This window comes from Pelophylax lessonae (assembly GCF_965119305.1).
Source record: "Pelophylax lessonae genome assembly, chromosome: 8".
In the NCBI taxonomy this organism is placed as follows: Eukaryota; Metazoa; Chordata; class Amphibia; order Anura; family Ranidae; genus Pelophylax; species Pelophylax lessonae.
The window spans coordinates 221,465,655-221,480,510 of record NC_138775.1 but is presented as its reverse complement, the minus strand read 5'-3'; the positions used below and the strand labels follow the sequence as shown (position 1 = coordinate 221,480,510).

General features: G+C 43.6%; 1 protein-coding gene across 1 annotated transcript in view; it reads left to right on the top strand.

The window, feature by feature from the left end:
• The window catches only part of STX6 (syntaxin 6), a 56,090-nt gene that overhangs the window by 20,716 nt on the left and 20,518 nt on the right, over nt 1-14,856 (top strand). Inside the window, exons 3-5 of the mRNA XM_082264782.1 lie at nt 5,788-5,882; nt 9,748-9,810; nt 12,174-12,296. Of these exons, the coding sequence (XP_082120908.1) occupies nt 5,788-5,882; nt 9,748-9,810; nt 12,174-12,296 (281 nt within the window). The remainder of the gene's footprint in view (nt 1-5,787; nt 5,883-9,747; nt 9,811-12,173; nt 12,297-14,856) is intronic.

Genomic DNA, 14,856 nt, shown 5'->3' with positions numbered 1-14,856 from the left:
TCCCTGTGCGTTTGCCTGTGCCCATGTGCAGAAGTGAATCTAATAGGAGTGGTTTCTTAATTAGCAACCAGCTGCTGCATCTGCAAAGCTCTAATGCGGGGAAAATTCCAGGGTCTGCATCCCTTTAGAAGTGATTTCCTATTTGGAGTATCTTACCAAAAGGCCTTTAGCACACGCCTCTTGCACACACTCAGTACAGCCTTTTATTTTTTTTACTGAGCTAGAATACAGCCCATTAATTTTAATGTGCCTATGTATACAGGCGCATAAACAAGCGCTGTGCTATTCTAGGCTACAGGGCTGTGTGTTTGCTGATGCACACAGTGTAGGAAGACTCCTCTCTAGTCCCTGCATGTAAGGATGGCTCCATGAGATGCTGCAAGACAAAGAATCAGGAAACCTGGGGCAGCAGTGATTACCACGGATGCCAGCCTGTCTGGTTGGGGAGGCGTCCTCGGCAAATATTCTGCTCAGGGGATCTGGACATGGGAAGAGTCCAGACTACTGATCAATATCTTGGAACTCTGAGCGATCAGACTATGCCTGGAACATTGGACGAATCGTCTACAGGGTTTTCCAGTGCACATTGAATCTGACAGTGCCAAGGTCGTGGCTTATGTCAATCACCAGGGGGGCATAAGAAGAGTCCTGGCGGCTCTGGAGGTAGCTAGTGCGTATTCAATTGGACAATGCCACAGCCGTGGCTTATGTCAGTCACCAGGTGGGTACGAGAAGTGTCTTGGCGTCTCTGGAGGTAGCTGGCATTCTAAGGTGAGCAGTTCGTTCCAGCCCTCTCCGCCGTATACATTCCCGGGTGGAAAAATGGCAGGTGGATTACCTCTGTCGGCAGGCGTTGGACCAAGGGGATTGGTCTCTTCATCCGGAGGTGTTTCATCAGTTGTGTCTCCGGTAGGGCATCCCGGAGGTGGATCTGTTGGTGTCTCGGCTCAACAGGAAGGTGCAGAGATTTGGAGCTGCTCTGTGCAAAACCACTGCACAGAGCAGGTAAGTATGTCATGTTTTTTATTTTATTTTTTTTTATTAATGAACCTTTAATGTCACTTTAATATATTCCCCCATCAACGCTCAACAGTGTGGATGGAGGAAACTCCACTGCAGGCTTTTATATTCAAGCACCTGCAGCAACTGTGGCTGTCTGAATACTGATTGCATCTCATTGGCTGCAGTCCCTGTTCAGATGAGTTTTTTCCACAGGGCCACCCAAAGCTCGAATTTTAATAGGATTCTGCCTAAATTCTAGCCTTGTATGTCTAGCTATAATTTGCATCTGAAAATCTCTGCCCTCTAAACCAGCAAGAAACACAAGCTTTCCTGATTGGTGCACTATTGTTGTGACATGGCAGGGGGTGTGTCAGACTGCTGCGGTGAGACTGCTGCACTCAAACAGAGCGCATAGGTCTTTACTTGCATACTAATGCTGGGCATGATGTTCTCTGCTACAATGTTAACACAATAAACGCATCTTTTTGAAATCAGTGTTTAGTGGTGCTGACCCTGGAAGGGACAGTTTTTATCCTCTTACTGATTTTTTTTTTTTTTTTTTTTTGTATTTGCTGTATTTAAAACTACAATGGGATTTAAAAAAAGTGATGAAGGGCCTGTTCTCACTCATGGTCACCGTTTAGCGCAGATGGAGAAATCTAACCACTAAAGGTCCGTACACACGATAAGAAAATCTGAAGGGAAAATTCATCCGACGACCGATCTGCCGATTTTCGGATTGTTAGTATGGTGCTTTCGACAGCCAACTCCGACTTTTCGGCTGACAAAATCCTGGTGTGCAGGCTATAAAATTTTTGTCGTCCGTAATACAACATCCGATTTTTGTCTCATTAGTACAGATTTCGACAGAAAAAAATCTTAAGAGCAAGACTAGGCATGCTCCGAGACGAAAGAACACATACAAAACAATCCAACACATGACATCACTTCTGAAGTAGAATTCTGTCGTACGGGAAAATTGGTATGAAAAAAACCTCTTCACTTTCCACATCAGACTAGCATGCCACAAAAAATGGAAGACAGATCGTTCGATAATCTGATCGTGTGTTCGGGGCTTAAGGCTAGTAAATGAATGGCTGGCAGGGATAATCAGGGTTCATGCGAAACTGAAGGGATTCCAGGATTGCCTTCTTTCATATGAGTGGGAAACATTTTCCTCTGCCCTCCCCTTATTATGTTCTTTTCATACTTGCTTCGTGACACCTTACTGAAGGTACACTATATTGTCAAAAGTATTGGGACACCTGCCATAACACACACATGAACTTTAATGGCATCCCAGTCCTAGTCCGTAGGGTTCAATATTGAGTTGGCCCACCCTTTGCAGCTATAACAGCTTCAACTCTTCTGGGAAGGCTGTCCGCAAGGTTTAGGAGTGTGTCTATGGGAATGTTTGACCATTTTTCCAGAAGTGCATTTGTGAGGTCAGGATCTGATGTTGGATGAGAAGGCCTGGCTCACAGTTTCTGCTCAAATTCATCCCAAAGGTGTTCTATTGGGTTGAGGTCAGGACTCTGTGCAGGCCAGTCAAGTTCCTCAACCCCAAACTCGCACCATCCATGTCTTTATGGACCTTGCTTTGTGCACTGGTCCAAATCATTTGGTGGAGGGGGGATTATGGTGTGGGTTTGTTTTTCAGGGGTTGGGTTCTGCCCTTTAGTTCCAGTGAAGGGAACTCTTAAGGCGTCAGCATACCAAGACATTTTGGATGATTTCATGCTCCCAACTGACCTCAACCCGATAGAACACCTTTGGGATGAATTAGAGTGGAGACTGCAAGCCAGGCCTTCAACATCAGTGCCTGACCTCACAAATGCGCTTCTGGAAGAATGGTCAAACATTCCCATAGACACACTCCTAAACCTTGCGGACAGTCTTCCCAGAAGAGAGATGAAGCTGTTATTAGTGCAAAGGGTGGGCCAACTCCATATTGAACTTTATGGACTAAGACTGGGGTGCCATAAATATCTTTGCACCAATGGAACGCAAATATTCGGCCTCAGCTTCAGGAGGTTGTACCGGGGTGATGTCTGCATTTAGAGCCATCACCTCAGTACTGTTGTTTAGAGCCGACGGTCTGAGACCCGAGTGACCAGCCAGCACGTCCCCCGGCTGACCGAAGACCCGAACTAAGCCAGTTTCAGCGTTGATCGGGTCCCCGATGTAAGAACCAAGGGTTGTCATGGCATCACTTCTGGGTAAAGGGGCCAAATTTTGAAAAAAATTACAGCATTCAAAACAGCCAAACTTGGCGTTTTGAATGCTTTTTTAGTGCAGAGGGGGGATTTGGGGTCTTTTAAACTCCAGATCCCTCCATAAAGAGAACCTGTCACTGTCTATTACTGTCACAAGGGATGTTTACATTCCTTGTGACGGCAATAAAAGTGATCAAAAAAACATTTTTTTTTTTTAAAGGGACAGTGTAAAAAGAAAATAATTAAGAAAAAAAAATGTAAAGCGCCCAGGCCCTCCATGTTAGCCCGCAGAAGCGAACACATACGCAAGTCACGTCCGCATACAGTATCTCACAAAACTGAGATCACCCCTCACATTTTTGTAAATATTTTATTATATTTTTTCATGTGACAACACTGAAGAAATTACACTTTGCTACAATGTAAAGTAGTGAGTGTACAGCTTGTATAACAGTGTAAATGTGCTGTCCCCTTAAAATAACTCAACACACAGCCATTAATGTCTAAACCGCTGCCAACAAAAGTGAGTACACCCCTAAGTCAAAATGTTTGAATTGGGCTCAATCAGCCATTTTCCCTCCCCAGTGTCATGTGACTCCTTAGTGTTACAAGGTTTCAGGTGTGAATGGGGAGTAGGTGTGTTAAATTTGGTGTTATTGCTCTCACTCTCTCATATTGGTCACTGGAAGTTCAACATGGCACAGAACTCTCTGAGAATCTGGAAAAAAATAATTGTTGCTCTACATAAAGATGGCCTAGGCTATAAGATTGGTAGGACCCTGAAACTGAGCTGTACCACGGTGGTCAAGACCATACATCGGTTTACCAGGACAGGTTCCACTCAGAACAGGCCTCGCCATGGTCGACCAAAGAAGTTGAGTGCACATGCTCAGTCTCATATCCAGAGGTTGTCTTTTGGAAATAGACGTATGAGTGCGGCCAGCATTGCTTCAGAGTTTGAAAGGTGTGGGTGGGGGGGGTCAGTTTGTCAGTGCTCAGACCATACGCCGCATACTGCATCAAATTGGTCCGCATGGCTGTTGTCTCAGACGGAAGCTTCTTCTAAAGATGATGCACAAGAAAGCCCTCAGACATTCAAAGTCAAGTGTGTCTTGCCTACAGTCAAGCATGGTAGTGGGAGTGTCGTGATCTGGGGCTGCATGAGTGCTACCGGCACTGGAGAGCTACAGTTCATTGAGGTAACTATAAATGCCAACATGTACGGTGACATACTGAAGCAGAGCATGATCCCCTCCCTTCGGAGACTGGGCCGCAAGGCAGTATTCCAACATGATAATGACCTCAAACGCACCTCCAAGACCTGCCTTACTAAAGAAGTTGAGAGTAAAGGTGATGGACTGGCCAAACATGTCTCCAGATCTAAACCCTATTGAGCATCTGTGGGGCATCCTCAAACAGAAGGTGGAGGAGCGCAAGGTCTCTAACATCCACCAGCTCCACGATGTCATCATAGAGGAGTGGAAGAGGACTCCAGTGGCAACCTGCAAAGCTCTGGTGAACTCCATGCCCAAGAGGGTTAAGGCAGTGCTGGAAAATAATGTTGGTCACACAAAATATTAACACTTTGGGCCCAATTTAGAAATTTGAACTTAGGGGTGTACTCACTTTTGTTGCCAGCAGTTTAGACATTAATGGCTGTGTGTTGAGTTTTTTTGACGGGATAGCAAATTTACACTGTTATACAAGCTGTACACACTACATTACATTGTTGCAAAGTGTAATTTCTTCAGTGTTGTCACATGAAAAGATATAATAAAATATTTACAAAAATGTGAGGGGTGTACTCACTTTTGTGAGATACTGTATGTAAACGGTGTTCAAACCACATTTGAGGTGTCGCCGCGATCACTCTATATAGGCAACCGTAAAAATTATTTTAAAGTGTCGCCTATGGAGATCTTTTAAGTACAGTACCGTAGTTTGTCGCCAACAAATATGCGCAGTTTTAAAGCATAACATGTTGGGTTTTTATTTACTCGGCGTAACATCATCTTTCACATTATACAAAAAAATTGGGCTAACTTTACTGTTTTTTTTTTTATTCATGAAAGTTTCTTTCTTCCCAAAAAAATTGCATTTAAATGTTTACTGCGCAAATACCGTGTGACATAAAAAAATATTGCAATAATCACCATTTTATTCACTAGGCGCTCTGCTAAAGAAAATATTTATAATGTTTGGGGTTCTAAGTAATTTTCTAGCAAAAAATGCTGATTTTAACTTGTAAGCAACATATGTCAGAAAAAGGCTTAAGCTCCAAGGGGTGAAAGTTCACGTGCATATAAAGGCGTATCCCAATGCTTTTGACAATATACTGTATGTGGTATATAGAAAGGATGATTAGGGCTAGGTGCATTAAATACCATGCTTTTTTTTTTTTGAGCAATGTAACCAGGAATCATTTTTGTTCTGGGGGTTTTATGACAGAAGGCCAGTCCTGCTATCCTTGCAGATTCAGTCAGCTCTTGTGGTACAATAGAGCTGAAGCAAAACAGGAAAGTCAATTGTTGTCTCTATTTACTACGGTGTTTTCCTTTATTCTGATCACGTATTGTTGAATCCAATCCTCGCAAGTTCAGTCTGGATCCAGCAGAGATGAAGCAGAGAAAAGCTTTCATCGGCGAAACCCGGCAGTGTGTCAAGGTGAGAATCCCAGCAGGGATCTGAGTGAATGTATAGCATTGGCTTGTGTGAAGGCACAGGGAGAATTTTACATAAAGTGGAGCCATTTCCCACAGGTATTTGGTGTCTGCCTAGAACCCACCTGCAAAGTGAATTACAGAGGCCTTTCATATTTTTGTGTGTATGTCCGTGGAAAAATAGGCATGGGGGTTGATTTTCTAAAACTGGAGATTGCTAAATCTGGTGCAGCTGTGTATGGTAGCCAATCAGCGTTCAGTTTTTTTTTTTGTCAAAGCTTAATTGAACAAGCTGAAGTTAGAAGCTGTTTGGCTACCATGCACAGCTGCGCCAGATTTTGCGGTTTAAGTAAATCGACCCTATGGTTTCTATTCACTGTCAACCTTATAAGCCCCGTACACACGCACAGATTGTTGGCCAACTGTTCGGCCAACTTTTGTCCAGTGTTGTTTGTTGGTTGAAATGTGCTCTAGACTTGCACTGGACTTTTGTTGGCCAACCAAAACCAACTTCAGAAGGGATGTCATGTGATGGTTGACTTTCCCTGTGTTTTTTCTTCTCTGAGCATGCCCAGTCTTGCTCATCTGATTTTTGTCAGCCGAAATCTGTACTGACTGAGGAACAATCGGCCGTTTTTTGTTGGCCAACAAAAGTTTTATAGCATGCACACCAGATTTTTTTCGGCCGAAAACTCGCAGTTGTTTGTCAGAAGCATCATACTAACAAGCCTACAATCGGCAGATCGGACGTTGGCCAACAATTTACGGCTAACAATCTGTGCGTGTGTACGGGGCTTTACAAAATCTTCATTGTGCAGCAGCAGTGAGTTGATTCTTCTGTTCTTTTGTTATCTGCTCACTATTTAATAATTATTTCATAGGAAAGCAATGCTACATCTTTAATTACCGGTAGTTGTCTATATTTTGTAAATATAGTTTATAACATTTTTTGAGTTGTACTGGATTTCTTTAATTGTATTTTATATATTTTGTTGATTCTTGTCATGATTGTATGCACTTTTTACAATATCAACTACCTTGATAAAAGTGGAATTTTGAGCCCTGTTCACACATGCAATGACCTGCATGTTACTGCACTGGAAGACTACAGGTCACCGCAAGGACACATAGGAAACCATCGTTTTCTATGTGTCATGTTCACACCACAACGCGTGTGTAATGTGCGGTGCGTTGCTACATGTATGCATTTTAATGCAAGGCACATTAATGCACATCAATGGAATACTATTTAAAAAAAAAAAAAAAATGTTTTTTATTATGCCTTACAAGAACCCATACAGCAGCCACCTTGGAGGGTGCAGTTGGAAGTGGCTAGTGTAGTTCAATGGCAGGGTTTGTAGAAATAGATTGTGAGTGACATCCTTGTATAAGCCTTGTATAAGGTCCAAAACGGCCCTTTACTGTCCCGTTGTGTGAGCAATGGCCGGACTCAATAGTACCATTTGGCTTGCCCCAGTCCCATCCGCCTCCTCTTCAATATGGCTAGCACAATCACAATGATTAGGGTCGTTCTGCAAGACATCCCATTTGCCAATGCCTCTCCAAAAAAACAAAAATTTATTTGTGTCTCTATTTTTCTCCCTCACTCCTTTTCTCAACCCACAAACAGGAAAATGACAGGACGTGGTGTCAGAGGAAATAACCTGTAAAATGCATAGCAATTTAACATTCAGCACGTAAACACTTGATAAAAAAAAACGTCAGCACACTTCAATGGAAGGCAATGCATATCCATTTTTTTCCCCCAGGTCAAAGTCTTCAAGGTCCACTATTGGTCTGCTTAGATCATGTAACTTCTGTGCATTGTGCTGGAGTTACATCATCTTGGCACCCAGCTGCATTCCTAACATCTTACAGACACCAGGAGTGTACACTGCATGCCCATAGACCTGTACAAAAATAAACTGCTGGAAGAAAGAAGACTTTTTTTTTTTTTTTGCAGCTGCAACTTTACATAGAACTTGGCCTCTTAGCAGGTTTTATCAAGACATTTTTGTTCTGCTTTGACAACTGATGAAAATAAAGTGAGGAATTATGTTTTTAAATCAATCAGACCTGACTGGTAGACTTACAAAAGAAACAGAGGAACATTAATAACATCACCTTGTCAGAACACAACTGCTTAGTGGGGGTGATTGCTGTACTGATGGTGGATCATTAGTACAGCAGCTCCAAGCGGAGCTGACAGATTTTTTTTTAGTTCAACCCCAAAAACTAATTGTGTGTACCAGGCTTAAGACAATGTGTATAAAACAGATAAGGAAGAGATATCCCCTACAATGACAGCATTTAAAATTAAGCTAGCACCCAATATATTTTTTCATGTTGAGTGCATGCATGCTAAATTTGTAAGCGTAAAACAATCAGGAATTTGCCTATCACAGAGGTCCAGGTACTGCTGATGACTTTAGCCGTTTTTCTGTTACTAAAACTGGAGAGTGTAAAATCTGGTGCAGCTCTGCATGGTAGCCAATCGGCTTCTATCTTCTGCTTGTTTAAGCTTTGACAAAAAAAACTGGAAGCTGATTGGTTTCTATGCAGAGCTGCACCAGATTTTGCACCCTCCAGTTTTAGTAAATCAACCCCACCATCTTTGTTCATGCATCGTTCACGGTCAGCATTCACTACCTGGACTGAGATACCAGCTAAGGCATGGTTCACACCTTCGCAGGTTGCAGTTTGCATATTCCAGGTGCATTTTGCATTTTTCAATACACGTTTTTGATCCATTGAAGTTTATGGAACCAAAAATCTGAAAAAAGTTCCTGGCCCTTTCCATAAAATGCATAGATGTAAACATGACTCGTAGGAAACTAAATTAAATGGACTGTAGTGTTTCTGCAACTCCCGGTGCCTGTGCAGTGCTTGACTGTCACTAATCAGCCCCTGCGCCAGCCTCTCATCTTGTAACTTTCTACAAATGTTGCAGTGTGAGGGGAATGGAAACTAATGGGCCATACACACTATAAGATTTTCTGAAGATTTTTTCCTTTAGACTTACCAAAACCATATAATATGAGATCAAACCTAAACACTTTCAATTTGTATGCAATCTGGCAGGCCCTTGCACTACATAGAAAAGGTAAATCTGAAGGAAATCTAACCACAAAAGTTGGATCTTGTGTATCCAGCTTAAAGCTGGATACACACGATCCAACTTTTGTTGTTAGATTTCCTTTAGATTTACCATCAACTGTGTAGCCCAAGGGCCTGTCTGATGGCATACATCTTAAAAATGTTTAGGTTTGACCTCATATTATATAGTTTTGGTAAATCTAAAAAAAATTGTATAGTGTGTATCCAGCTTAAGGAAATGCTTCCTTCTGTCTGCAGCAGACTGACATAAACGTCTTCGCTTCGGCAAAGTCACTGGATTAGAGCTAAAGGATTGCATTCAATGATAAGAGACCGTTTTTCTGAAAAATATTTTGTTAATCTCTATAGTGTGACATGTCAGGAATTTGTTACTGACAAAGTAGCAACCCTTCCCAGTTTGATTTAAAATTAAGAGAGGTTTTGGTTGGAGTTGGGCTTCAAGGCCTTTAGCCGGAAATGAGAAACTAAAGCTTGTGCTTTTATGGCTGTTCAATTCCTTTTGAATTGTCATGTGATTGCCATGAAGAGTGCTGACATTTTCCTGTCTGATTTATTGCCTGAGGTGAAAATCGATTTGAAATACATTGCTAAATTTGCAGCAGGTCATCACTTTTTTCTTTTATCTTTTTTAGTTATGCCATTTGTTGTCACAAGCAAAATCGTCTTTAGATTTTCAGTTCCCAAGAGCTGATGGACAATTGATTTAGATTTCAAACTGTAACTGATAAAGGTATTTTTGTCTTCCAACACAGGAAATGAAGGATCAGATGACCAGTCCATCTGTTCAGGCCTTAGCTGAAAAGAAAAACCGGCAGGTGAGCGAGATCGCGCTTTCTAGCAGCTGTTTGAGTCTGTGACGTGTCGTCTCCTTGGTGAACAGTACTAGGTCATACTGTGGAGGGAGTATGTGTGTGCATCACTTGCTCTGTTCTCAGGTTACTAGACTTATTGTCTGTGCTGTGGTGGCCAAATAATGTCCTGGATCTATACCAATCAAAGGCGCCAACCCTGTAAATGTGTAATAAACTTGCAAAATAACTGCTGCCCCTGTAAATGTGATACACACACACACACACAAAACAATTAAGTAAATAGTAAAGTAAGGCAGGCACTGTTATGGAAAAAACATATGTTCTCAATATAAATGAATAAACCTGAAGAAAAAAATGAGTGTGTGTGCATCACCCCAAAAAAACATAAAACCAACAAAGTGTCAGTGGAATATAAATGAATATCACAGTCCACTGCAAATAAAGTGACGATAGTTTGTGTTGCACATCAATCTCTGTGACCACAACCAGTGTAGAATATTGGACTTAAATCTCTTCCCATAAATCAAGTGCTCCAACATGTGAAATACAAAAATAGTGCGCTCACCAGAGGTCCCAGGGACCACTAACGCTTTGAATGGATAAAAGCACCAAAACATCCAGAGATTCTTCCACAGCAACCGCTTTTCACCTTAGTGCATGTCTTCCCCATCAGACAGCAGATGGCATGTAGCATAAAAGCAAAAAGACAAAGGTGATCGTGCAACACAATTTATTTAAAAATTCCCAATAAAAAGCATCTATATAGTAGAGCTGCACGATTAATCGTACAGGAATCGCGATCTCAATTCATCCCCCGCGATCACAATTTAGAATGTTTACGATTCTCCGTGTTATGTGTCTATGACACAGACAGCTGCTGCCCGCATGCCAGAGACTTGGGATGTCTGGCTGACACACGGGCGGGCGATATCGCAGCTGTCTGTGTCAGAGCTGAGCTGACAGAACGGAGCCGATGCTTCCTGTGTAGTTCTGGCTCTGTTCTGTCACAGGCGGAGTGATATAAAATGCACTCCGCCTGTGAGAGGAGACCGAGGAGAGCGGAGCTGCAGGAGGCATCGGCTCTGCGCCACTCCTAACTTCGCAAACAGTACCTACAGCACTACCCACCACCAACAGTACCCACAGCAGTACCCACCACCAACAGTACCCGCAGTGGTACACACCACCAACAGTACCCGCAGCGGTACACACCACCAACAGTACCCTCAGCAGTACCCACCACCAACACTACCCGCAGCAGTACCCACCACCACACCAGCCAGCATTACTCACAGCAGTACCCGCCAGCCAGCAGTACCCACAGCAGTTAACTTGTGCAAAAGTTTTTGCGTCTACACAAACTAGGGGAAAGATTTTCTTTCTTTTTTTTTTTTTTTTACCAGTAATGGCGGCAATCAGCGATTTTTAGCAGGACTGCGACATTGCGGTGGACAGATCAGACCCATAACTGACATTTTTTACACTTTTGGGGGGACCAGTGACATTACTACAGTAATCAGTGCTAAAAATATGCAGTTACTGTACTAATGACACTGGCTGGGAAGGGGTTAACACCAGGGGTGATCAAAGGGTTAAATGTGTCCCTAGGAAGTACTTTCTAACTGTGTTCATTCAGTAAGCCTTTCTCCCACACAGAAATCTGTGTTCCTAAATAGGAGGAACACAAGACGTGTTCATTACAGACAGTACCGCCGCTCTGTCTCTACAGGGAGCGATCGCGGGTGCCCGGCGGACTTAGCAGCCGCCGGATCTGCTGGGTGGCTCCCCCTTTGGCCAATAGGTGCGCATGCCCCCCACTAGCGGTCTCGCGAAGCGACGTACAGGTACATCGTTTCACGGGACAGAGCCGACCTGCCGCATTAAAACTTAAGCAGCTGGTCGGCAAGCGGTTAAAGAGGACCTGTTGTGTCCATTGTGCTTTCACATAGGGGCACACATAGCCCAGTCTCTAAAATATTTTTCCATGCATATATTTGGCCTAATCTGACAGCCTTTATATTTTCAGTGAAACAAAACATGAGTTATACTGGTGATAGTAGAAAGAGTTGTATGTTGCAAAATTTTTTAGTACATAGGACCAGCAAAAATAGTTCACATAGTTAAACCTATTCGAATAACATTGTTTGCTAACCCAAGAGACCGTTGTGAATATATGCCTAAAGTAGGAGAACAAATTACTCGCTGAACTTGCTGATTTTTATTTTTCTGTTATATGATCTTTCTCACTGATTATACATACATACACTACGTTGTCTTATTTTTGTAAAAATTATGCATTAACCCATTAAGGTTTAAAAGTAATTTTATACTCTAGATGCTAACCATTTCTAATGTGATTTTTGCAGGCACTTTTAGGTGAAGGGACAAGACGGGGCTGGAACAGTGAACCAGACAAGTATAAAGGGCTGGACCAGGAGATCCAGTCAGCGAACTCACAATTTTTAGATGGGCAGGTTTCACAGCAGCAGGTAAGATGTCCATAATGCAGGAAGAGTGTGGCAGGCATATTGTCCAAGGGTGTCAAAGTGTATGTCGGGGCAAAACAAAAAGAAAAACATGCAGTACATCTCTGCAACACATGCACATTTTCCTAAATCTTGTGCCTTTTAACCCTTTCACGGTTTAAATTTTATAATTTCTGACTAGTTCAAACTCCAAACATGTGCATATTTTCCAAAAGCAGACATCCTAGAAAAGAAAATTGTGGTAGTTCCAATTTTTTATGTCGCACATTTTTTGTGCATCGATTTTTCAAGTACAAAATTTCAGTAAAAAATACACTAAAGTTAATTTAAGGGCACACAAACACAATAGATTACCCACCCAATTTGTTTGTTAAAAAATAAATGTTGAGGTTGTGCGAGTAAACAGATATCCAACATGTCACGCTTTAAAATGGTTGTAAACCCTTAGAGTCGGTTCACACTATGGCGACAAGACTTCGGGGCGACTTGAACAAGTCGCCGTGCACTTCACATAATGGAAGTCAATGCAAGTCGCTCCGACTTCGGCCAAAAGTAGTGCAGGAACCTTTTCTAAGTCAGAGCGACTTGAGTCGCTCCATTAGAACGGTTCCCATTGCACAGAATGGAGCACGACTTGTTAGGCGACCAAGTCGCCTGACAAGGCGGAGTAGTGTGAACCGGCACTTACATGTACCCAGTAAAGTGAACAGCCTAAGATGATACCTAAGATGGTTCTTCGGCGTATCACCTTGCAGAAACACTGGTATGAGGACCAGACTTCTAAGAAGGCCTTATATGATTTCCCCCCCCCCCTTGTAGGGGATTGCCTGTTTGAAGCTTGCTTGGATGACATTGTTAAGGGTCTCATGGGGGGGGGGGGGGGAGCGTACCTGTTTTTCCGAAGGCTACCAAGGGCAAGGAGCCCCGTTGTAGACGTGGGCCATTCTCCTCGGCTCAGAAGAGGTTTTTTTGTACCTCAGGGTCTCAAGACAAGGGATCAAAAGTCAGGGCCTGCACTGGAGGTTCCAGGAGGACCTGGTCTGGCAAGCCACGAGCGGGCTCTTCCAGACATTCGGACCAAGCTGGCTGTGCATGAAGGGGTGCTCTCACCCGCCTCTGGGGTGGGGTGGAGTGGACGTCTTTGGTTTCTGGATCCATGGTCCTCCCTGGTATAGGACATGTGGGTCCACGAAGTTATTCCAACCTGCACTTGTCCCCAGATAACTTACAGGTCTCTTTGTGGTAGTGAAAGACTTGTTCCTTCAAGGGGTGATGGTTCTGATTTCGGAACATTTTCTGGGATTTTTACTCCAACCTCTTTACAGCTCCCAGGAAAGAAGGCAAGGTACGTCCAATTCTGGACCTTAAGGCGCTAAACTGTTGGTATGAGTACAGAAGTTCCGGGTGGAGTCCATTCACACGGTAGTGGCATCCCTACATCAGGGAAATTTCTTCTCGCTTCTATCGACATCATCAAGGACGCCTACCTGCACATTCTAATATGTGCCGGTCACCAACGCTTCCTCCGTTTTGCCGTGGATGAGGAGCTTTATTGGTTTGTGGCGTGAACCTTTGGTCTTGCCTCCGCCCCTCGGGTCTTCACAAAAGTGTTGGCCCTGGTGCTGGCATTGTGTGACTCAGCGGGGCATTGCGGTACTGGGGTCCCTGGACGATCTTCTGCGAGCAAAGGGAGAATAGCTTTTTTCCTGTCTTTGCAGTGCTGGTAGATCGGTTGGTTCAGGAGCTACAGTTTGTCTGTCTGTGATGCCTCTTTGGATGCGGCTCCTTTGATTTCTAGGCTGTCTGTATCAGCAGTGGTCCTTCAGGGTATTGTTTGGCTCAAATGCTGGTCTGTGGATTAGACTTCTAAGAATGCCTTATCTGATCTCCCTCTTCGTCTCAGGATCTCAAGATTGGGGATAAAAAGTCAGGGCCTCCACGAGGTTCCAAGAGGACCTGGTCTGGCAAGCCACGAGCGGGGTCTGCCAGACCTGCGGACAAGGCTGCCTCTTCATGAGGGGGCACCCTCACCCGTATCTGGGGTGGGGGGATGTCTTTGCTGATTTCCAGATCCACGAACCTCCCTGGTACAGGTCAAGTGAGTCCTCAAAGTTATTTAATCAGGCTACGAGATTGAGTTTGGTCTTGTTCTCCGGAAAGGTTTTTTCCCTTCCAACCTGCACTTGTCCCCAGATCATTTGCGGGGTTGCTTTGGGGCAGTGCAAGACTTATTTCAAGGGGTGATTGTTCCGGTTCCGACTTCGGAACATTTTCAAGGATTTTTTACTCAAACCTCTTTACAGTTCCCAGGAAGGAAGGCAAGGTACATCCAATTCTGGACCTCAATGCGCTAAAACTGCTTAGTGCAAGTACAGAAGTTTTGCATGGATTCCATTCACATGGTAGTGGTGTCCCTACATCAGGGGGATTTCTTCTCGCTTCTTTCAACATCAAGGACGCCTACCTGCACATTCTAATATGTGCTGGTCGCCAGCTCTTCCTCCGTTTGCCGTAGACGAGGAGCATTATCAGTTTGTGGCACTGACCTTTGGTCACACCTCCG